Below are 22,827 nucleotides of genomic sequence, written 5' to 3' on the forward strand. Positions count from 1 at the left end.
TGCCTTCATCCAATTGCCCCTTCCTCCAACCTCTGCCTCTGGGAACCACAAATCTGATATCTTTTTTTTTTTTTTTTTTAAGAGGAAAGTCATCTTTTTAAAAATTTTATTTATTTATTTATTTATGGCTGTGTTGGGTCTTCGTTTCTGTGCGAGGGCTTTCTCTAGTTGTGGCAAGCGGGGGCCACTCTTCATCGCAGTGCGCGGGCCTCTCACTATCGTGGCCTCTCTTGTTGCAGAGCACAGGCTCCAGACGCGCAGGCTCAGTAGTTGTGGCTCACGGGCCCAGTTGCTCCACGGCATGTGGGATCTTCCCAGACCAGGGCTCGAACCTGTGTCCCCTGCATTGGCAGGCAGTTTCTCAACCACTGCGCCACCAGGGAAGCCCTGATCTCTTTATATGAGTGAGTTTGTTTTTCTTTCTTTTTTTTTTAAATTTATTTATTTTATTTTTGGCTGCGTTGGGTCTTTGTTGCTGTGCACGGGCTTTCACTAGTTGCAGCGAGCGGGGGCTACGCTTCGTCGCGGTGCACAGGCTTCTCATTGCGGTGGCTTCTCTTGTTGCGGAGCATGGGCTCTAGGCGCATGGGCTCAGTAGTTGTGGCTCGCGGGCTCTAGAGCGCAGGTTCAGTAGTTGTGGCACACGGGCTTAGTTGCTCCGTGGCATGTGGGATCTTCCCGGACCAGGGATCGAACCCGTGTCCCCTGCATTGGCAGGCAGATTCTCAACCACTGTGCCAGCAGGGAAGCCCCCAGGGAAGCCCCTGGAAGTTTGTACTTCTTAATCTCTCTCATCTATTTCTTTCCTCCTTGTACCCGCCCTCCCCTCTGACAATCACCTGTTTGTTCTCTGTATTTATAACTCTTTCTGTTTCCTTATTTTTTGTTCATTTGTTTTGTTTTGTAGATTACATATATAAGTAAAATGCAGTATTTGTCTCTTCTGTCTGACTTATTTCACTTAGCATAATACCCTCTATGTCCATCCATGTTGTTACAAACGGCAGGATTTAATTCTTTTTTATGGCTGAGTAATATTCCATCACACACACACACACACACACACACACACACACACACACACGTGTGTATATATTTTCCTTATCCATTCATCTACTGATGGACACTTTGGTTGCTTCCATATCTTAGCTACTGTAAATAATGCTGAAGTGAGCACAGGGGTGCATGTATCTTTTCTAATTAGCGTTTTTGTTTTCTTAGGATAAATACCCAGGAGTGGGGAATTCCCTGGCAGTCCAGTGGTTAGGACTTTCACTCCAGGGGGTCCGGGTTCAATCCCTGGTCAGGGAACTAAGATCCCACAGGCCGTACAGTGTGGCCAAAAAAGAAAAAAAAATACCCAGGAGTGGAATTGCTGAATCATAATGGTACTTCAATTTTTAATTTTGTTGAGGAATTTCCATACTGTTTTCCATAGTGGCTGAACCAATTTACATTCCCACCATCAGTACACAGGGTTCTCTTTTCTCCACATTCTCGCCAACACTTGTTATCTGTTGTCTTTTGGATAATAGCCATTCTAACAGGTGTGAGGCGGTATCTCATTGTGGTTTTGATTTGCATTTCCCTGGTGATTAGTGATGTTGAGCATCTTGTCATGTGCCTGTTTTCAATCTGTATGTCTTCCCTAATGTCTTTGGCTCTTGTTGAACATTATAGTGATGGGAAGGCGCCACATAATTGTTGAATATATACTGCATGCAGGGTCCCTGAAAGTGGATTCAGACCCTGGTTAAGTAAAAATGGGGGGACCTCCAGGAAGAGAGGGATGTGCTGCTATACCACACATGGCCCTGGGAAGCCTTCTCATGAAGGTGCATTCACCTACTCCTCATCCTCATTGAACGTTCTTTTCGTGCTAAGTACCAGAAATGAACGATATGGTCCTTGTCTTGAAGACATGTTTCCTATATGGGGGGAAATAGGGACACACCATCCAAATGATATGGTTGTAATTCCACCCCTTATTTTTATTAAACAACCACTCATATAGAGCTTACTACATGCCAGGCATTGTTTTGAGTTCTTTATACACATTAACTCACTTAATTCTTATGAGACACAGTGTATAGTTTATGCCCAAAGTGCTGACGCTTATAGTGCTTTACACCACTGCTATCCATCGAAATGGACACATTTCTCCCAAATCTTCCTCACAAGGCTGTATCATAGGAGGCAGAAGCTTTTATACCTCATTGGTTTTATTCTTCCTGTAACTGGCATGAGAGTCAGATTATTTTTGACTCAATTGCTTTGTTTTACTTTGGAAATCTAAGGATTGTTTTGGTCATGTTTAGCTGATCTATACAAAGTGATTTTTTATTTAATGTGAAGTTTTAGCCAAAATATATTCAAACATTATTGCTATTTAAAAAGTCAGTTTTACCTCTTTTACTGGAAAAATGCAATATGCAAGCACTTTGTGCTTTTCCTCCCTTGTATCCTCAAGGTGAGATGATCACAAACATTTGTCTTTGGGAATCAGCTAAACAACTTCTCTTTCCATCATTAGGTTATCATTAACTATATAGTCTGAAAAAAATCTCTCACTACAGGCAAAGAAATGCTGGATAAGATCTAATAAACATAACATATGCCCTTTAAATGCATAACTGAACTCACAAGAAGTAAGGGAAATCCCCAGAGGCCAAAAACAGAAAGGGGTTGAGAATCAGAGAAGGCATTTGAGCAGATGCCGGTGCTGCCCAGGAGAAAGTTGTACTGGCACGATAACCAAACTAAGAATGAGACGATGAAAAGCCCAGAAACACAGCCACCCTCATTGGGATACTTGGTTATGGCAGCTAGCATTGCATATCAGTGGGTAAAGAATAAGTGCTTCAATAAATGGTGATAGGACAACTGGTTATCCACTTGGAAAGAAAGAAAATGGAACCTCTACTTCACACCATTTTTTAAAAAGTCAGTGTCAGATGAATTAAAGACCCAAACATAAAAGGTAAAACGTTTAGAAGACAATACAGGAAAATATCTTTAAGACCTTGTATCTAAACAAGCTACAAAAAGTGCTAACACTTAAGGAAGAGACTGATAATTCAACTCTGAAAATGTAAGCTTCTCTACATCAAAAGATACCATAATGAAAGTGAAAAGACGGGCCACAAATGGGAGAAGACATCTGTAACATATAACTGATGAAATGTGCGTGTCTGGAGTTTATATAGGACTGTTGGTTCAAAGGAATAAAAAACACAATGCAACAGAAAAATGGACGGACCATTTAAACAGGCAGTTCACAGAAGAGAACACCTGAATGATTTTCTCTTTATGAGGAGCTTATTAAATAATGCTCTTCCACACTAATCCAGGAAACACACATTATAACTATGATGAGACACTACTTCACAGCCATCAAGCTGGCAAAAATTAAAAATGACTGTATAAAAATTTTTTTAGACTACATAAAATGTTGGTGAGCATTTGGTGCCCAAGAAACTCCTGTCTACTGCTATTGGACTTTAGGACACCTGCTGTGGGCAACAAGGTAGAGAGGGGACTTCCCTGGTGGCGCAGTGGTTAAGAATCTGCCTGCCATTGCAAGGGACACAGGTTCAAGCCCTGGTCCGGAAAGATCCCACATGCCGCAGAGCAACTAAGCCCGTGTGTCATAACTACTGAGCCTGTGCTCTAGAGGCCGTGAGCCACAACTACTGAGCCCACATGCCACAACTACTGAAGCCCGCAAGCCCTAGAGCCCGTGTCCACAGCAAGAGAAGCCACCACAGTGAGAAGCCCACGCACCGCAACTAGAGAGTAGCCCTCACTTGCCGCGACTAGAGAAAGCCCGCGCATAGAAATGAAGACCCAACACAGCCAGAAATGAATGAATAAATAAATAAATTAAAAAAAAAAAACAAGGTAGAGAGATCTAGAAAGTCAAAGAGGCAAGTGTCCTTCAGCCAGTAATTCCACTCTGAGGTATACAGCCTACAGAAACTCTAGTATATGTGCATAAAAACAATCACCTATAAAGGCATTGCTTGTGATAGCAAAAAAAAAAAAAAAATTAGAAGTAACCTAATATTCATCAACAGGAAAATCACTGAATAAATTGTGATTTATTCATACAGTAGCATACCATATAGCAGGGAAAAAGAAGGCACTACGGTTACATGTACACAACAGGTGTATGTCTCCAAAACATTGAGCAAAAACTAAAGCCAGCTGTGAGAGAGTATACACAAAGGAATGTTTATAGAAAGATTAAAGACCTAAGCTAAATATAGTGTTTAACAGATACAGTGAGGTAAAACTGAAGAAAAGCAAGGGAATAGTTGTTGCAAAAGTCAGGACAGTGAGTACTTCTGTTGGGAGCCGGGGAGAGAAATGCACAAGAAAGGTAAGGCTTTTATAAAGCTGGGTAGTGAGCATGTGCATATTCACTTCATTATTCTCTAAACTGTACATGTCAATTATCTATACTTTATTATGTATCTTACAATTATAAATCCAAAAAACATTCAATGCAGAAAAAGTTTAAGAAAGTTTAAACATGCATACCTTGCCCTCCAGAAGCACACTGCTTAAGAAAACTTAAAAGCATGCATAACTATAATATATTGTGTTGTCTATGTATGTATCCATATGTAGTAAAAATAAAAAGCAAAATCAGGATGGTTGGAAGAGAAGGGAACACACGGGGCTTCAACTGCACTTGACACATTGTATTTCTTTATTTCTTGAATAGTGGATGGTATAAGCGTGGTCATTACAATATTCCCTTGTCTAACAGAGCCAGAGACAGCTTTGCTTCATTACTAAGGTCAGCACTTAATCCTTTCTAAAAGTTTTTTTTCCCCTCATTCCTGGTCATCTTGAGGATGATGACCAAGTGAGTGAAGTAATGAAAGACATGACAATCTCACCACCATCTGAAGTGAAGTCATGACTAATTCTCTTAGGAAGCAGATCAAGGAGATCTGCAGTTTGCACAGTAAGTTTTAAAAGACGCTTGGAAGCAAGTAAATTTCTACTTGATCTTTGGAAAAGGATGTGATTGAAATAAATACTCTCCAAGTTTGCAAAAAAACCCACTTAATCTCATATTTCATATTTCCTTAGGGCTCTTCATTCCAAGTATTCCCATGCTTTGTCTTGTTTAATTGAATACATATATAAATATATCTATATGTGTATATATATATTTCATACATTGACATTCCTTTAGAAAGAAATTAAGCAGTTACTTTATCATAACTCCATATAAATTTTCATTGGTTATTGAGGGGTCATAAAAATGCCTCATCTAATTAAAAATTATAAGAAGGTTTTTCACTGTATTTTTAATAGAGAGTTATAAAGGTCTACTGTGCTTTACCTATCATAGAGAAAACAAGTCACAAGAATGTTTTCTGTAAGATCTTGATTTCAAGAAGCATATATCAGAAATAAACAACAGAAGAAATGCATGTAACAGTCTCATTTAAAGGAGACTCTTATTTTTAATAACTGATACATTCACGTGGTACACAACTTTTAAAAAAGTTGTATAAATACTCCATCTCATTTTGGTCCCCCAGTAACTAAGTTTTTCTTCTTGAAGGTAACGGATGTTATTAGTATGTTTCTACTGATATTTTCAGTATACTTCTATTGATATTCCATACATATACAAACATGAATATATCTTTTAATGCAAGTGGTAGCATACTGTACACTGTTCTGTATCTTGATTTTTTCACTTAACATATCTTTGAGGATCTTCCCACAAGAGGATCATTCTTTCCAACGTACAGAGGTAAGGTTAAATTCTTAACCAGTCTTCTATTGATGATCATTACTGTTCACGGTGTTGCTACTGCAAATAATGTTGCAATGAATAAACTTTTGTCTGTCATTTCCCATATTCAGAAGTATATTTACAGGATAAATCACTAGAATTAGAATTTCAGGGTGACAAGTATGTTATACAATTATACAAATTTATGTTTCTGCTAACAATGAGCGAGGGTCCCTCTTCTATACCTTTCCCATTGTAGTTGCATTGGCTTTGTATGGTATCAACTCAGCTAACCTTGGAACTACCTCCCAGAGTTTTCTTTCCTGTATGGCTGCAAGTTTGAGTTGGCCACAAGAGAAATTTGTACAGTATTTGAAAGGCAGAAGAGAAGTAGCTCCATGTAGGGCACCAGCACTGTAGCAGCTAGCAAAGGATGTTGGTTTGCTGGCTCACTTTATTGGTGTGGGGAGGCATCCAGGCCCATAGCTACTCTAGTTCCTCCAGATCCTACCAGATCTCCTCCTTCATATTCTTTGCTAACAGATTCTTTGCATGCAGCTTCATGGCAAAGGACACCAGCTTTTCCTGCAGGTCACCAGCACTGCCAAGGCTGCAGATGGTGAAAGATACATGAGGGCACTGTTTGTCCTCAGCGGTTACAGTTTATTCTCACCCTCCCCACTTCACATCCAACTTCCCTTCCTGACTACCAGAATGAGCTGACACCAGAGGCAACAACCTTGCACAGACTTCTCCATCAACTCCCACAATTGTGTGAGGTCTAATTCCTAGAGGAAGAAAATTGCTTATTTGATACCACAGTGGTTTTGCTTCTCTAATTGAACTCAAACTAATACAACAGTGCTTCAAACTTTTTTGCCAATAAATAGGTGAAATCTCAATATATAATTTCATAGCTATTTACTTTGTATTTTTAAAAATTTACCCAAATAATTTTGATTTGCATTTCTCTTATGAATGATGTAGAACATCTTTATGTTTGTTTAAAAGCCTTTTGAATTTTCATCCCATTGATTGTTCATATCCTTTGCCTAATTCTTCCAATAGGTTTTGGTTATTTCCCACATCAATTTGTAAGAGCATTTACTACATTTGGGAAATTACTTTTTGCTAACATGTTAAAGCAATGCTAGCTGCTATAGTAGATGAGCCCACACAGTTTGCTTCTCTTTTTTAATTTAATTTAATTTAATTAATTAATTTATTTGGCTGTGCTGGGTCTTAGTTGCAGCAAGTGGGATCTTTGTTGCCACGTGGGGGATCTTTAGTTGAGGCATGTGGGATCTAGTTCCCTGACCAGGGATCGAACCCGAGCCCCCAGCATTAGAAGCGCAGAGCCTTAGCCACTGGACCACCAGGGAATTCCCCAGTTTGTTTCCCAATAACAAATCCCACTGTTGATTGCAATCCTCCAAGCGAAAATCTAGGAACTAAAAAAAAAAAAACAAACCTAGGAGCCAAGACTCCTCCCATTTTGTGGCTCTGCCATCTTCAACATGCCATTTTCAAACACTCCCAAGACTTCTGTGTCCATTTAAGCTACCAAATGGGAAAGAATCTGAAGTATCAATTGTGATTAAAAAAAAAAAAACTCAGTATACTAGAAACAGGAGGGAACTTCCTCAACATGATAAGAACCCAAAGCTAACATCATATTCAACGGTGAAAGACAGAAAGCTTTTTCTCTAAAATCAGGAACAAGACAAGGACACCTACTCTCACCACTTCTATTCACCAGTGTATTGGACATTCTAGCCAGAACAACTGAGCAAGAAAAAGAAATAAAAGGCATCCAATTTGGAAAGGAAGAAGTAAAATCATCTTTGTTCACTGATGTTTATTAGTTCTAACACTTTTTAAATGGAATCTTTGGAGTAGAAAACAAAGCTGCAGGATAAAAAAATCAACAAACAAAAATTAGATGCATTTTATACACTAACAATGAACAATCCAAAAAGAAAATTAAGAAATTCCATTTACAACAGCATCAAAAAGAATAAAATTCTTAGGAATAAACTTAACCAAGGAGGCAAAAGACTTGTGCACTGAAAACTGCAAAACATTGCTGGAAGAAATAAAAGAAGACATAAATAAATGGAGAGACACCCTGTTTTCATAGATTGGAAGACTTAATATTGTTAAGATGTCAATACTACCCAAAGCCGTCTACAGATGCAATGCAATCCCTATCCAAATCCCAGTGATGTTTTTTGCAGAAGTAGAAAAATCCATCCTAAACTGAAAATTAAAGAAAAAGTGCTGATTGTGGTTTCCTATGTCTTTGCTGACTAACATAAGCTAAACTAGTGTTTCTCATACTTTAATGTATATATGAATCTCTGCGGATCTTTTTAAAATGCAGGTTCTGATTCAGTCAGTCTGAGGTAGAGCCCATGAGTCTTTTCTGTCAAGCTCCCAGATGACGGATGCTTAGGATGCACTGGCATCACCTAAGTACTTGTTAGATCTCATTAGCTAAGTATTTAGGAGACATCTACATGTAGCCCCTACTATGGTCTATGTGATCTCCCTTCCCCCACCTTCCCCATACCTCTTTGCTTCATCTCTTGCCATTCCTGCCATTTCTGCCATACTTCATTCACCTCAAGCCACACTGGCCTCCCTGCTGTTCCTCATAAACACTAAGCAGGCTCCTGTCTCAGAGCTTTGAAACTAATTGTCCTCTGCCTGCAGCACTCTACCCATACTCTATGTGGGCATGGCTTGCTCTTCTACTTCCTTCCATTTGCTGCACAAATGTCACCCTATCAGAGAGGTCTTCTCTGACCAACATTTATAAAATAGGACTCCCATGCCCCAAACACCTAACACCTGAAATATGTGTTTGTATGTGTTTACTGACTGGCCCCCCCCCCCCCATTAGAATTGTAAGTTCCATGTCTATTTTATTCGTTGGTGTATGGCCAGTGCCTAGAACAGTCTGAGCTTATAGTAGGTAGTTCATAAATACTTACTGAATGAATATTAGAGAGCCATTCATTTATATTACAACTTAAAAATCCAAAATCAGATACCAGTTGTTTCCATGTTTCTTACTTAAAATTACTGGCTAAGATGAGATTGTTCTTTGCTTATCTTATTCTAGCATAATATCATATTTGTTGATAATGGATAAAGTAATAGGAAAGAGGTTTTGAAAAGTTCTCCAAATGATGTGTTTGGTGAATTATAATTCTGTCTTTGAAATACATATAACATGTGAGTGGATCATATATATAAGGCTGGCCCACCTGCACTAGGAATTCAGGGACAATTCAAGGCCACCTTTTTTCAGACACGATATTTGCATTTTGCTCATTGTGTCATGTTTTCTCTATGCCCACTTCAGTTGAGATCTTTTGGTTAAAAGAAACAAAGTTTCACTCCAGTAAGGATTCAAAGAAACAAGGGCCCTCATGGGGAATTACAAAGCTGAGAACAATAACATCATTTTGCCTCCTAGGAATGGCCACGTTAGAAATGTCAGCATCAGGAGCTTTTGGATCTTAACTCTAATGTTGAAGCAGTAACAGGATCAGTTCCTTTCAGCACATCTGTTCTTCTCTCTTTACTGCCTGACTTTCTCAGTCTCATTTTCTTTCTTTAACTCACGGCTTATGCTAACTCATGGTTTCTTTTCCCTTATAAACTTCTAGCTCATGCATGTGCTTTATGGCCTCTCTACCCTCTCTTTCCATTACAATCATGTAGCTTCAGCTTCCACAGTTAACTTCCCTTCTCTTTCCAAGGTTCCCAACTGCAATGCTGCATGAGTAAATGTGTTTGGACCAGCTGACATTTTTGCATCAGGCCTGGGTAGGGTCAGTGTGGCCAAAGGAGTGGCTGCCCTTGGGCCAGCTTCCTGTTGCTTGTCCAGTCTGTGGTGGCCAGCGGCTTGGGGTCAAGTGGTTCCACCCCATGATGCCCTTTTTGTCAGTAAAGCAGCTCTCTTGCAAGGGGCTGCGTATGTGACTGACCTGGGGAGCACACACGTGCTTCCTCTCACAGAAAAGACTTTTCTCCTCCTTTTCATCGATTGAGCTGACTCTGGAAACTTCTTATGACTCACCACAGGTAGCCCTCTCCAAGAAGCCTTTCCTCGGGCTTGATTAGAGGCCCAACCTCTGTGTCTCCAAAGCTCTTTGTTGAGACCTGTCTCATACTGTCTATAATTGTTTCACACTTGTATCTCCTACTAGAATGTGGGCATCTCTGGCTGAGAAGACTTTTTTCCTCCTCCTTTTCATTGATTGAGCTGACTCTGGAAACTTCTTATGACTCACCACAGGTAGCCCTCTCCAAGAAGCCTTTCCTCGGGCTTGATTAGAGGCCCAACCTCTGTGTCTCCAAAGCTCTTTGTTGCGACCTGTCTCATACTGTCTATAATTGTTTCACACTTGTATCTCCTACTAGAATGTGGGCATCTCTGGCTGAGAAAACTATAGTTATTTTTCATTTAAAATATTTATGAAATATTATAAAATATTTATGGTATTATGTGTGCTAATTATCAATTTCTTGACTCTCAGCTACAAATCTGCCTTTCTTTGCCCTATTTTGTGATAGCAGAGTTGGACCCTGGTAACATTTCTCCTTTGCCAGCTAATGAAATGCTAAACTTCGCCAATAGAGGGCACTGAAGTCACACTGCAGAGCCACAGCAACAGGTAACTATTTGGCTTATGGATTCTGGTACTCCGCTGTTATGAAGTACAGGTAACTCCAGTTACACCCGCAGGCCATGCTTTCCCCACCTTCAGTGGCTTTATAGACCAGCAATGGCCCATTTCATCTGGCAAGTTCCTTCATCACTGCCAGGCTGTGTGCTCCATGCCCCCTTGGAGGAGGTCTGAATCTCAGCCATGGGGACTGTTCCTCTCCTAATCCCTGGTTCTTTTAATGCCCACTCTCCCTCTAGCTGGAGGGTATAGATGCTTTTTTGCATCTGCTACTCTAAGGATGCCTTAGAGTCAGTCCTCTTCTACTCCTTTCAGTATCTAACCACCTTCTAGTAGCTAACAATTTTTTATATTAAATTTTCCCTCTTCAAAAAATTGATGTGATATCTGTCCCCTGAATGGACCCTGGCTAATATAACATGTAGTGAGGCTTTTATTGGTATTTTAAAATGGACCCATAAATAAATAATTTATACTTTTTTCAGTTTTAATTTCTAACATGGTAAATATTGATAGATACAATCCACACAGACAAAAGATTTTCAGGGTCCTCAGTAAGTTTTAATATTATTAAAGTTTCATGAGATGAAAAAGTTTGAAAACAGTTGCTTTACTGCAAGTCTTCTCAGAGTTTTGATATACAAATGCACATTGCAAATCTGAATTTAAACCCAGATCTAACGTACATAAAGCTTTAGGAGATGGTGAGGTCGACAACTTTTAAGTCCTGAAAACTTGAAACTTTTTTCTCATTCAGAAGTTTCTTAAAAAATAAAAAAAGAAAAGAATCACACCTTATCAGTTAACAATGTAATTAAAATGAAATACATTAGCTGGGATTACTTGACAGTATAGGAAAGATATAATGAAGAATTTGTTGAAACTTAGAAGACAGAGTCTGTGGGAAGAATACCTGGAAACAGAGAGGTGATGGTGGGCGAAAGGTTTTAGCTGTTTTGCCTGGGACCTTGACTTCCTTCCTTCCTACCACAAAACCTCACGATACTGTGTCAGAAACTGCAGGTTAAACAGTAAAATAACAGACCTTTCTGAAAGAAACTTAGAGTCTCAAGAGAAACAGGGAAGTAAGGAATATACTAGGAGAATCTACTGGGAGGATCAACCAAGAGGAAAACAAACATAATGGGGGGTTTTGCTGGGGAGGGGGTCAAAGAAGACTTCCTTGGGAAAGTTATTCCCCCACCTCTGTGCCTGGCAAGAGGAGCATGGCACCACAAGAAGATGTGGGAAAAGGGAGGTGGTAGCCAGAAGTGATGCCAACCAGAGGTCACATCACGATGGGACTTCTATTCTACATTTGGGTTTTACTCCGGAGACACTGGGGGAGAGAAGGGACATATGGTGACGGGGTGGGGGGCATGGAAAGTTATTAATGATGCAAGAAACCACAAATTTTTGTTTTGGAGAGGCAAACATCAAACAATTAAACCACTTGAGGAAATATTACATCAAGAACAAGACTAGGAACTCAAGGGGAGGTGTAGCTCAGTGGTAGAATGCGTGCTTAGCATGCACAAGGCCCTGGGTTCAACTCCCAGCACCTCCATGTTTGATGGCAGCAAAAAACAAAAAAACAAAACATGGCCCTGAGCTGACGTGATGTCAAAGCCTTCATCTTGGGACTTTCCTGGCAGTCCAGTGGATAGGACTCCATGGTTCCACTGCAGGGGGCACGGGTTCGATCCCTGATTGGGAAACTAGGATCCTACAGATCTGGCATGCTGCATGGCCAAAAAAAAAGAACAAGACTAGGAAGCATATCATTGTTATTATTCAACATTTTCCTGGACATTATATCTAATCAATGTGATAACACTACAGAAACACATGATCTACAAATTCATTCATTCAGTCAAAAATATTTATGAAACACCTACTATGGGCCAGGCATTGGCCCATATATATGGGTATAGCAGTGAACAACAACAAAAGATCCCTGTCTTCATCAAGCATCATTCTAGAAGAGACAAATTGAAATGTGACTCTCAGCATTTCACGTAGTTCAACACTTTTATCTTCGCTTCCTGACTTCACCTGTTTTGATTTTTTTTGCCTTGGCTTCCTGACTTCACCCTTTTTGGTTTTTCCCCCTATCTTTACAGCCTCTCCTCCTTCTCTAGTTCCTTTTATTGGCTTCTTTTTCTATGCTACCATGAAATGCTGAGGTTTGATATGGGTTCTTCTCTCTTTACTGCACCTGCTCTCCTTCCATGATAACATTTACTCCCATTACTTCAAGTATAATCTATACTGTCAAGAAATGCAGGTAGAAAGGTAATATAAAGCCTAGTTTTTGTTTCACTTTCAAGTTCCATTTGATCTTTCTTGAACTCTTGATCTTTTCCATCAGAGCTGCTCCATCTCCAATCTTCCCCATGACTGTGAATGCAATCACCATCCACCCAATTTCTCAAGCTAGAAATGTGAGTCATTCTTAACACCTTCTACTCCCTAAGCTACTTTACTCAATTTACCACTAACACCCACAGATTTTTACCTCCAAGATATACTTCAAATCTGTCCACTGCTACCAACTTATTTCAAGCCGCCATCATCTCTCATCTGCAAGAGCCATCCAACTAGTTTCTTTGTTGCTTCTTTTGCCTTCCCCAAGTCCATTCTCCATATAATAACTAGAATGGTCTTTTAAGAATGTACATTATGCAGAAAATGATGGGGGTACATCAAAAGGATACAGGAAACAACTTAAAAAGGAGTTCTTACTGTCCAAATCTCGGACAATTTGAGAATCAAAATAAGTCATGGCAATTACTGATCATAGCCCATTGACTAAAAAAGAATGCATGAATCCATGCTGATACATACATAAGAGAAATGGGAAAACTATTTCTTTCAGTAGAATGTCAAACAATAATATAGAAGAAATGAGTTTTAAAAAATCACTATTTTGCGGCCATCATAGTAATAATTGATTCAGCCAAGTCATTAATGGATGCTAAAATTAATAAGGCAAAGCTTGATGAAGAACAAGATATTTATATAGTCTCAAAATATGTCCCACCACACTGCTTATTAAATACAAAGAGGAAAAATAGTTAACTCTATGGTGAGAAACTTGGCGTATACCAACATAAACAAGTGATCAAATTTAAGGTAAACAGTAATAACGCAAACTTACATAATGTGTCTCTTAATGTGACACAGAGGACATAACATCACTCATGCAGTATTCCTGTCAAAATGCATAACCTGAATCTGATCATGAGGAAACAACAACCAAACCCAATTGAGGACATTCTACAAAATAAAGGGCCTGTTTTTTTCAAAAATGGCAATATCATGAAAAAGAAAGGCAGAGAACTGTTCTACACTGAAGGAGACTGAAGAGATATAAAACTATGCAATGAATGATTCTGGATTGGATCCTGGATTAGAAAAAAATTTGCTATAAAAAACATTATTGGGACAAAATTGAAAAAGATCTGTTGATTAAAGATCTGCTGACTAAATAGTTGTATCAGTGTTAAATTTCCTACTTTTGTTAATTGTACTGTGGTTATGTAAGTTCTTGTTTTTAGGAAATATAAACTGAAGTTTGGAGGGTAATGGGGTAAGTCTGCAACTTACTTTCAAGTAGTTTAGGGGAAAAGTGTATATAGAATTGATTCTCATTATCTGTGGTGATTGTGTTCTGTGAAGTCACAGAACACTGAATTAGCAAATACTAAAAAATCGTGACTAGGGGAAATACAGAGTTAGGTTCCTGTAAGCCTCTGGTCATAACATGGTTTTTTTTTTCCCACCCTTCAATGTATCAACATGTCTTATGTGTTTCTGTTTAAAGATACCTTATTTAATATATATTGTTGATTCATTAACATTGAACTCACAACCAATAGCACTATAACTCATGCCTGAAAGAAGCGTATCTAACACATATATTCTCTGTAAGGCATGTAACCTAGGAACACTAGACAGCACTTCAGCACTGTGCCTGAGCACCATTTTAAACAGTGACATCATCAACAAAAAGTACAAAAATATGAAAAACATGGCACTAAACAGGCTGCAAAAAGGATACTTGTTTACAGTATGAGAGCTAAAACAAGAAGGCAGAGCCTTGTTTGAGCTCACCTGGGAATGTGCACATTTGGCAACTAAAATTTTCCCTGCTCTGCAAATGTCTGCAAAAGACCTTGCAAGTACCACAGGGCAGGAGGGGAGGAACAAATAAATTTTGGCAGGTAGGGGGTTTGAATTTGAATTTGCAAATACAGAATGTGTGAGTATCGAGTGAGTATGTTTACTATATATGCATACACACACACTTACACACAAAGAGAGAGAGCAAGTGATGAACAAATCAAAATGTTAAAATTGGTGAATCTGGATGGAGAGGATATGGGAATTTTAAGTACTATTTCTTGCAGCTCTTCTCTAAATTTGAAATTATTTCCAAATAAAAAGTTTTCAAATGTAAATTAATTCATTTTTACTCCTCTGCTTAAAATATTTCAATTGCTTTCATTTGCACATCACATGACCTTTAAGCCCTGAAGGTGGTCAAGCCCCTTTTGGCCTCTCCAAAGGTCATTTAGGCCACCCTTCCCCTAGTTGTCTCACAGGCATTCTTTTAATTCCCGGACCACTCCCCTATCTCCATAGCAAAATTAGATCCTATCCATTACCCTGTTTTGAAGCACCTTGTTCTTTTCTTTCTTTTTTTTTTTTTTTCTTTTTTTTTTTTTGTTGTTCTTTTCTTTCATAACATTTATCATAATTTGTAATTATACATGCAAACAATTATGTGTTTGTATTTCATAAACGTGTAAAATGATCATTATGAAGACATTTTAGAAGTATGGAACTATGCAAGTGACTTGCTTTAAATGTTTAGGCATGGAAAATTATTTCGGCAAAGGTAAGTTCTATAAGTTATATGCAAAATCATACTTCACAAGCAAACAATGGACAAGGATTAGAAAGTAATATGCAAAAATTAGAATTCAGCCAGAATGACAGAATTACAAACGGTTAAATATAGAAATTGTTTTCTTTTTAGGTTCCTTTCATTAAGAAAGAAAAATAATCCTAAATCAAAGAATGATGATAATAACTACCATGTTAGTGCTTAAAGGAACATTTTGGAAAAAAAAAAAGTCTCTCTAATCGCAGACTGCAGAATAGAATGGAGGGGCAAGGCTGGAAGCATGGACACAGCACAGTTAGTATAATTTAAGCGCGCGCACTTGGGTTTGAACTAGAAGAGTGATGGTGGGAATGAGAGAAGTCGATGGATTACAGAGATATTACAGATATGATGCTGGGATTGACAGGATCTAAGACTGATTGAAACAGGGGTGAAAAGGAGGGAAAACTCAAGGTCAGTTCCTAATTTTACATCTTAGGCAACTGGAAAGGGGTTCATTGGTTCACTGAAATAGGTTCATCGAAGAAAAAGCAGGTTTGAAGATGATGGCAGAATAAGTTTAGTTTGAACCTGTGGGACATCCAGGTGAAGACAGTAGGCAGCTGTCTACATAAGTCTGGAAACCAGGAGAGAAACTGGGCCAAAGATAGATAGATCTGGAAGTCATAAACATATAGATAGAAATTAAGCCATGGAAGTGAATGTTATCACCCAAGGAAAGTATAGACTGAGAACAGAATGCTGAAATATTACCCTCCTATTAGACACCAGGAATACACAGACAAGACAGAATTCCTGCTCCTGGTAGCCAGTCTAGAGGTTGGGACTGGAATAGGAGTCGGAGAAGTACTCTTTGTCTCTCTACTATGTATTAGATTCTCTCTTCTGGTTCTGAGATGAACATGACACAGTCTCAGCTATCAGGAAGTTCACAATTTAGTGAGAGAGGATAGACAAGAAAAACAACTCAGATAGTACAATGTGCTATGGGAGACGAAAGAGGCACTGAATTCATCCAGTGTAGGCTGTAGCCTGTTGAAGGCCAAACAGGAATTGGCCAGGTAGAACATGTTTCAGATGGGGAAGGTCTTTGAAGGGATGTGAACCAATGTATGAAAAAGCATAAAGTTGAGAGAAAGTTTGGGGTATTTGGGAAATTCCTGTAGTTACCTATGGGCCAATGGAAGGTTCCCAGCTTGGTGAAGTTCAGTGAAGTTTCTTGGATGCTATGTGAAGGAGACTAGGGAGTACTTAGCTGTGTTTACAGATTTCAATTGTTACTAAGAATACATATTTTAAGAAAAAGCTTGTGTTAATTTTTGACTATGTAAATACTATTCATTCATTGTTAAAAGAATTAGAAAATACACAGAATTTTTTTTAAAAAGGATCACTTAGTTAACTAATGAGAACCTACTGCATAGCACAGGGAACTCTACTCAATGCTCCATGGTGACCTAAATGGGAAGGAAATCCAAAAACGAGGGGATATATGTATACGTATAGCTGATTCAATTTGCTGTACAGCAGAAACTAACACAATATTGTAAAGCAACTATACTTCAATAAAAATTAAAAAAAAAAAAAAAGGATCACTTAGAGTATCTCCAAACAGAGATGTCCTCTGTTAAGGGTTTGGTGTATAATCTAGATTTTCTTCTGAGTATATATCTAATCTGCTTATTGGTTAAAATTTTGTTTTAATTTACAAAAAAATGGAGTCATACTTTGCATACTATTTTATAACTTCCTTTTTTAAATTTAACAATATACCATGATCATTTTTCCATAAATGTATCTCTAAATGTGTAAATCTTTTTTTTTTTAATAAATTTTATTTATTTATTTATTTTTGGTTGAGTTGGATCTTTGTTGCTGCGCGCAGGCCTTCTCTAGTTGTGGCGAGCGGGGGCAACACTTCGTTGCGGTGCCTAGGCTTCTCATTGCAGCGGCCTCTCTTGTTGTAGACCACGGGCTCTAGGCATCTGCAGTTGTAGCACACGGGCTCAATAGTTGTGGCTCACGGGCTCTAGAGCGCAGGCTCAGTAGTTGTGGCACATGGGCCTAGTTGCTCTGCAGCATGTGGGATCTTCCCGGACCAGGGCTTGAACCAGTGTCCCCTGCATTGGCAGGCGGTTTCTTAACCACTGAGCCACTAGGGAAGTCCCTAAATGTGTAAACCTTAACGCTAATTAATATTCCATAGTGTGAATGGATCTCTTATGTTAGGATCATTCAGCTGTATTCACTTTTTCTAACAGCAAGATTTCAAACACTAAAAATTTTAAAAAGTGTCTCAAACTTCACTGAATCTTTAATGAAGCCACCAAAAATGGAAATCATTCATAAAGTCAAAACTCTTTAAGAGTCTGGCCCACAGGAATTCCCTGGTGGTCTAGTGGTTAGGACTCTGTGCCAGGAGCCCAGGTTCGATCCCTGACTGGGGAACTAAGATCCTGCAAGCCACATGGCGCGGCCAAAAAAAGTTTGAGTCACATTCCTTTAAGAGGAAAGGAATGACAGAGTGGTGTTCTGTTGCAGAAAGTATTTAAATGCTCTGATGCAAAACATAGATACTGGACTAGGTTCAAGGTATAGAACTTGAAGGCACACAGTTGTTCCTGGCTCGCTTTGAAGCTGAGGCCATAGCCATCTTAGTCAAACAGTTATGTTTTCTCCGGCAGATTTTTCAGCTGGTCTCATTTCACTGATAAAGAAGGCTTCCTACTTAAATTCTAGAGTAGTAAACTTTTATTCATTTGTGAAGAGACTGTATGTACTTGGAAAATCAAATGGACAATAAGAGTAACTTACATAGTCCACTCGATAACTGTACCCTAGTTAAATTATGTTTGTGTGTGTTTGTATGTAAAATAGTAAAATATTCAGAACATAAATTTTTTATTTGTTCAGTTTTGTTTTATTACCTGAGTTGATAAGCAGAATAGTTGGACAATTAATGACTTAGTCCCTCATTTAGAAGGAGCTGTAATCTGAATGTTTGTGTCTCCCCAAAATTCGTATTTTGAAATCCTAATTCCCAAAGGTGATGGTATTAGTAGGTGGGGTTTTTGGGAGGTGTTAAATCATGACAGTGGAACCCTCATGAATGGGATTAGTACTCTGGACTAAGACAGAAGGTAAATGAATAAGTATTTTTCAACATCTTTAATTTTACAAATATTTTAACAGATAAATCTAATAAAATGAAGATATAATCTTCCCCCTACATTTTTTCTTTTCTTACATAGAGACAGAACGCATTTTGCCTTCCTATGTATCCTATTTTATTATTATAAGTTTCTATAGGAAGGAAATGTAATAAACATAATTATTGCTAAACTCCAAATATCAGGACAAGTGCTGGGTAAGGAGGAGTATATTTTTTTCAACTAGAAAATTAAAGTTCCCATTAGCAAGGCAAATTATAAAGCAAACATAAGAGAAAAATGTTCAAGGTCACCTTAAAGAGAAAGTATACTTCCTCAAGTCAAGCCTCTTAGTAACTTGATAGAGGTTATTTACATACCTAAATAAAGTATGTGAGTTGGAGGTGGGGTTTAATGGAAGTTTAGAAAAGGGTAGTTCTCAGAGCAAACTTCTGAGCCTTCCTTCCTCTAGCATTCACTGAACTATACTACACGGAGAGAGAAAAACCAAGGCTCAACAATTTGCCCATCTAGTAAAGAGCAGGTCTAAGATTCAAACCCACTAGATGGTTTTGCTTCGCTGAAAATGTTGCGTGGCTCCATTTAATTCATTCACTTAGCAAATATTTATTAAATACCTTTTCTGTGCAAGGCATTTTGCCAGTGGCAATGGAGGATATAAGATGAATCAGACATTTGTGGAGTAGTAGAAAGAGATGTACTTTGGCTTCACACAGACTGGTTAGATTCCCAGCTTCATGGATAAATTACTTTTACAGTTTTTAAGTCAGTAAAATGAGGTGGTAAAGAAAGAAAGAGAGGGAGGGAGAGAAAGAAAGAGAGGGAGGGAGAGAAAGAAAGAGAGAGAGAGAAAGAAAGAAAGAAAGAAAGAAAGAAAGAAAGAAAGAAAGAAAGAAAGAAAGAAAGAGAAAAAGAAAGAAAGGAAGAAGGAGAAAGAAAGGTAGCTCCTAAGACCAGCACGCAAAAGGTGCTCAATAAATTTAGTTTTCCTCTCTTCAACTTCACTTGGAGGGGTTTTCTGTCAGGTAAGTGATCAAGTAAGTCTTCATAAAATGGGGAATGTTGCGATTGATTTGCGTCATGAGATGGGTTCTTGATTTGGACTGGCTGAGATGTGGGAGATGGCAAACGCAGTGACGTGTGAGGACTGTGAGGAGATCCTGTCCGCTGGAACAGACAGGCAGGGAGAGACCTAGAAGCTGTAAACGTCACGTTGCCTGCCTACCTGCATAATCTATCTCATTCAGTATAGTGTCGGTTCCTACAAATATATAATATTAGGACAACAGCCTGAAATCAAGGCATCCTCTCTGATTAGATCTCTAAGGGGCATGTTTTCCCATATTTGACTTGTATTATTGATTCATTTGCCACACTCTTTTCACTTATTCAAATAATATCTAGCATTGCACTTAAAATCTAAGCGCTAGAATCTGAGGATGTAGGAATCAAAAGACACTGTCCCAGTTTTCAAGCAGACAGACACGTAAACAACTTAAATAAGCTCAAAGGTGACAGAGACATCTACAGCAACGCCGAGGAAGGAAGAGATTTTCCCCTGGGGCAGCTCAACCCTAAATTAATTATTCGAAAATAGGCACATTTTACGGACTGTAAAATTATACGCCATGCTTAAACATTTAAAAGAAAGAAATGGAAGGTTTTTTTCACAGTGTCAAATGCAATGCTCATTCTAACGACGCTATACAGCCAAGCCCGCAGAAAAACAGTGAGGAAGCGTGATTGAGTTCTTACTTTGTTACCGTTCTCTGAAATCGGTCCTCCACACTGTTTCCTTAAAAAGTAGAAGCCTGTGGAAAGTATAGTCCGGGCTCTTCAAGAAACACGCAACTGGAGATACCAAGGAGAGAGCAGAACGCGGATGCCGCAGTTTTCCAAGTACTGTCTGGCCTCCCCACGTGGTAGATTTTTGGCAACTCACCCCTCCTTCTTCAGGATTCAGAGGCGGATTCTAAGGCCCTCTGGAGCCGTCCCTACTGACGTCACGAGCGCGATTCCAGTCTGTGGCCAATCACGCGGCCGGAGTCTGGGGGAAGCCCGGTGCAGCGGCGGCGGCTGGTGCGCGTGCGCGAGGTCTCCGCGTGGCTATATAAACATGGCTGGCGTGGTCGCGCGGAGGGGTTGTGCGGGGCGCGCGTAGGGGTCTTTGGGCCGCTCTGGGTTTGTAGTTTTGAAATTTCTGGCGGGGGAATCCGCCGCGCAGAGTTTTGGTGGAAGGTGGGAGCCGAAGTGACGCCCTTCCGGGAGCCGCGCAGCCGGGCTCCGCTGTATCTGGCCCCGAGGCTGAGGGGCCGGGTTGATCCGGCGCACGTGTGAGCGCCGCTGAGGAAGCGGCGAGCGGCCGAGCAGGTGTGGCTGCCGGCGGGGCCGCGCGGACTGGAGGAAGGTCCGGGACGCCGGGGTCCCGCTGTCCAGCCGGCGCCGGTCACTGACTCGTGTGGCGGCCCCGGCGCCTCTCCCTAGCGATGCTGTGGAGCCGGAACTGCACTGGAGTCGGCTGCCGCTTGTCAAGCGTCCCCTCGCCTGTGCTCCCGGAACGGCGGCGCCTCAGCTGCCGCTGATCCACCTGGGGATGCCCGCGGGCCTCACAGAACCGGCCGGCGCCGCTCCCCACGCCGGTGTGGGCGCCTCCGGGACCGTGACCATGGCCCCCGCCGCGGCTCTGCCCGTCCGGGTGGAGAGCACTCCGGTGGCCTTGGGCGCCGTGACTAAGGCTCCTGTCAGTGTCTGCGTGGAGTCCACGGCGTCCCAGCCGCTGCGGTCCCCCGTGGGGACCCTGGTGACAAAAGTGGCTCCTGTCAGTGCTCTTCCTAAACTCAGCAGCGGCCCTCGTCTGCCAGCTCCTCAGATTGTCGCTGTGAAAGCCCCCAACACCACAACAATCCAGTTGCCTGCTAATTTGCAGCTTCCTCCAGGTATGTCGCTCACCTTTTCCGGCTTATCCCTCGGGCCAGCCAGCGGGATACGTCGCAGCCCGGGATTGCGCCTTCTCGCTGGGAGTTCTAAACAACTCAGCCAGGAGAACCTTTCATAATCTTGACTTTGCGGGGCAGTGATTTGGCGTTGCAATCAAGATAGCCTCTTTGAGTCCTTACTGCATAGTTTTTCTTTTTCTATTTAAAGAGAGCATCTTTTCCCTTAAGTGACACAGGAAAAGCTGGAGCAGCATATTCAGGAGGGCCTTTGAGGCACTGGCTCTTAGGTGCGGGAAGATAAAGAGTATCGCTAAAGTTTGTTTTCATATGGAGAAAGGATCAATTTTTATATCCACACGCTTAGATTACTATGTTAAAAAAAAAAGTGTTTTTAAAAGCCTCTTGTGTGTTAAGACCGAAAGTGAATTTTAAATTTAAACAAGCCTAAGTAAGTTTACTGCTTAGAAATGAATAATATTGCTTCCCGCACAATTTTCAGATGTGTGATGATTGTAAGTAACTTTGAGTTAGAAGGATCCGCCTCACAGGGAGCAAATGCCGGAGTTGACAGGTCAGAGCCATGAGGTGGTTATTTGTGAAGCATTGTGTGAATGCTACCGTTAATGAGCCTGTGACTACTTTATATACTAGAGTTTACTCTGTGGGGCTGTTTTTTATGACTGAGACAAAGGTTTTGCTTTGTGATAATTTGCATATTGTAAATATGCAGAATGGTGTTTGAGTGTTCTACCTTGTTTTCTTTCCTCAAATGAAAGTCACTTGGAATTTCAGTGGGGAAAAAAAGCACATGTTATCTTCTTTGGGAAAAAACTCTATTCATAATTTGATTGTTTTCTATGTATTTTGCTGAGCAGCAGTGGGAACTCTGACCCCCAAAGGTGGTAAAGAAGTGGAAGCATTTGGTTCACGTGATGTCAGTTTCCCCTAGCAAAATGAGAGCGCCTCTTTTGTAGCTAATGTTCTATTGTAGCTGTGTTTTAGTTTTGTATGGTACACGACGTACATACACTTAAGGCTGTGTGCACCACTGGATACATTTTATGCTGGTTCTAAATTGTCATCCTACATGCACTCTTATAAAGTAGCTATGAATGTGTTTGAATGAAATTACTCCTAATTTGTTAAAAACAAAATTCCTATCTAGTCAGTGAAGTTTGTCTAGAAACAATCAAAAAAGTATTAAGAGAGAAGAACTTTCAGGAGTGGAAACTTGCTGGTAAGTGGGAACGGATCACTTATTGAGGGCGTACTGTGCTAAGCACTTTAAAAAAAAATTGACCTACAGTTGACATACAACATTATATTGCTGGGCACTTTTTATCCATTA

At 40.1% G+C, this 22,827-nt stretch overlaps 1 protein-coding gene and 1 non-coding gene across 2 annotated transcripts in view; both read left to right on the top strand.

Annotated features, from left to right (window-relative positions):
* The first annotated feature begins 11,956 nt into the window (after nucleotides 1-11,956).
* Nucleotides 11,957-12,028, top strand: TRNAA-AGC (transfer RNA alanine (anticodon AGC)). The gene has a single exon. It is a non-coding gene; the product is annotated as a tRNA-Ala (tRNA).
* Nucleotides 12,029-20,661: 8,633 nt separating this feature from the next.
* Nucleotides 20,662-22,827, top strand: part of TAF4B (TATA-box binding protein associated factor 4b) — a 113,221-nt gene continuing 111,055 nt past the window's right edge. Inside the window, exon 1 of the mRNA XM_068563585.1 lies at nucleotides 20,662-21,479. Within this exon, the coding sequence (XP_068419686.1) occupies nucleotides 21,137-21,479 (343 nt within the window). The 5' untranslated portion in view covers nucleotides 20,662-21,136. The remainder of the gene's footprint in view (nucleotides 21,480-22,827) is intronic.

This window comes from Eschrichtius robustus, chromosome 14 (genome assembly GCF_028021215.1).
Source record: "Eschrichtius robustus isolate mEscRob2 chromosome 14, mEscRob2.pri, whole genome shotgun sequence".
Classification (NCBI taxonomy): domain Eukaryota; kingdom Metazoa; phylum Chordata; class Mammalia; order Artiodactyla; family Eschrichtiidae; genus Eschrichtius; species Eschrichtius robustus.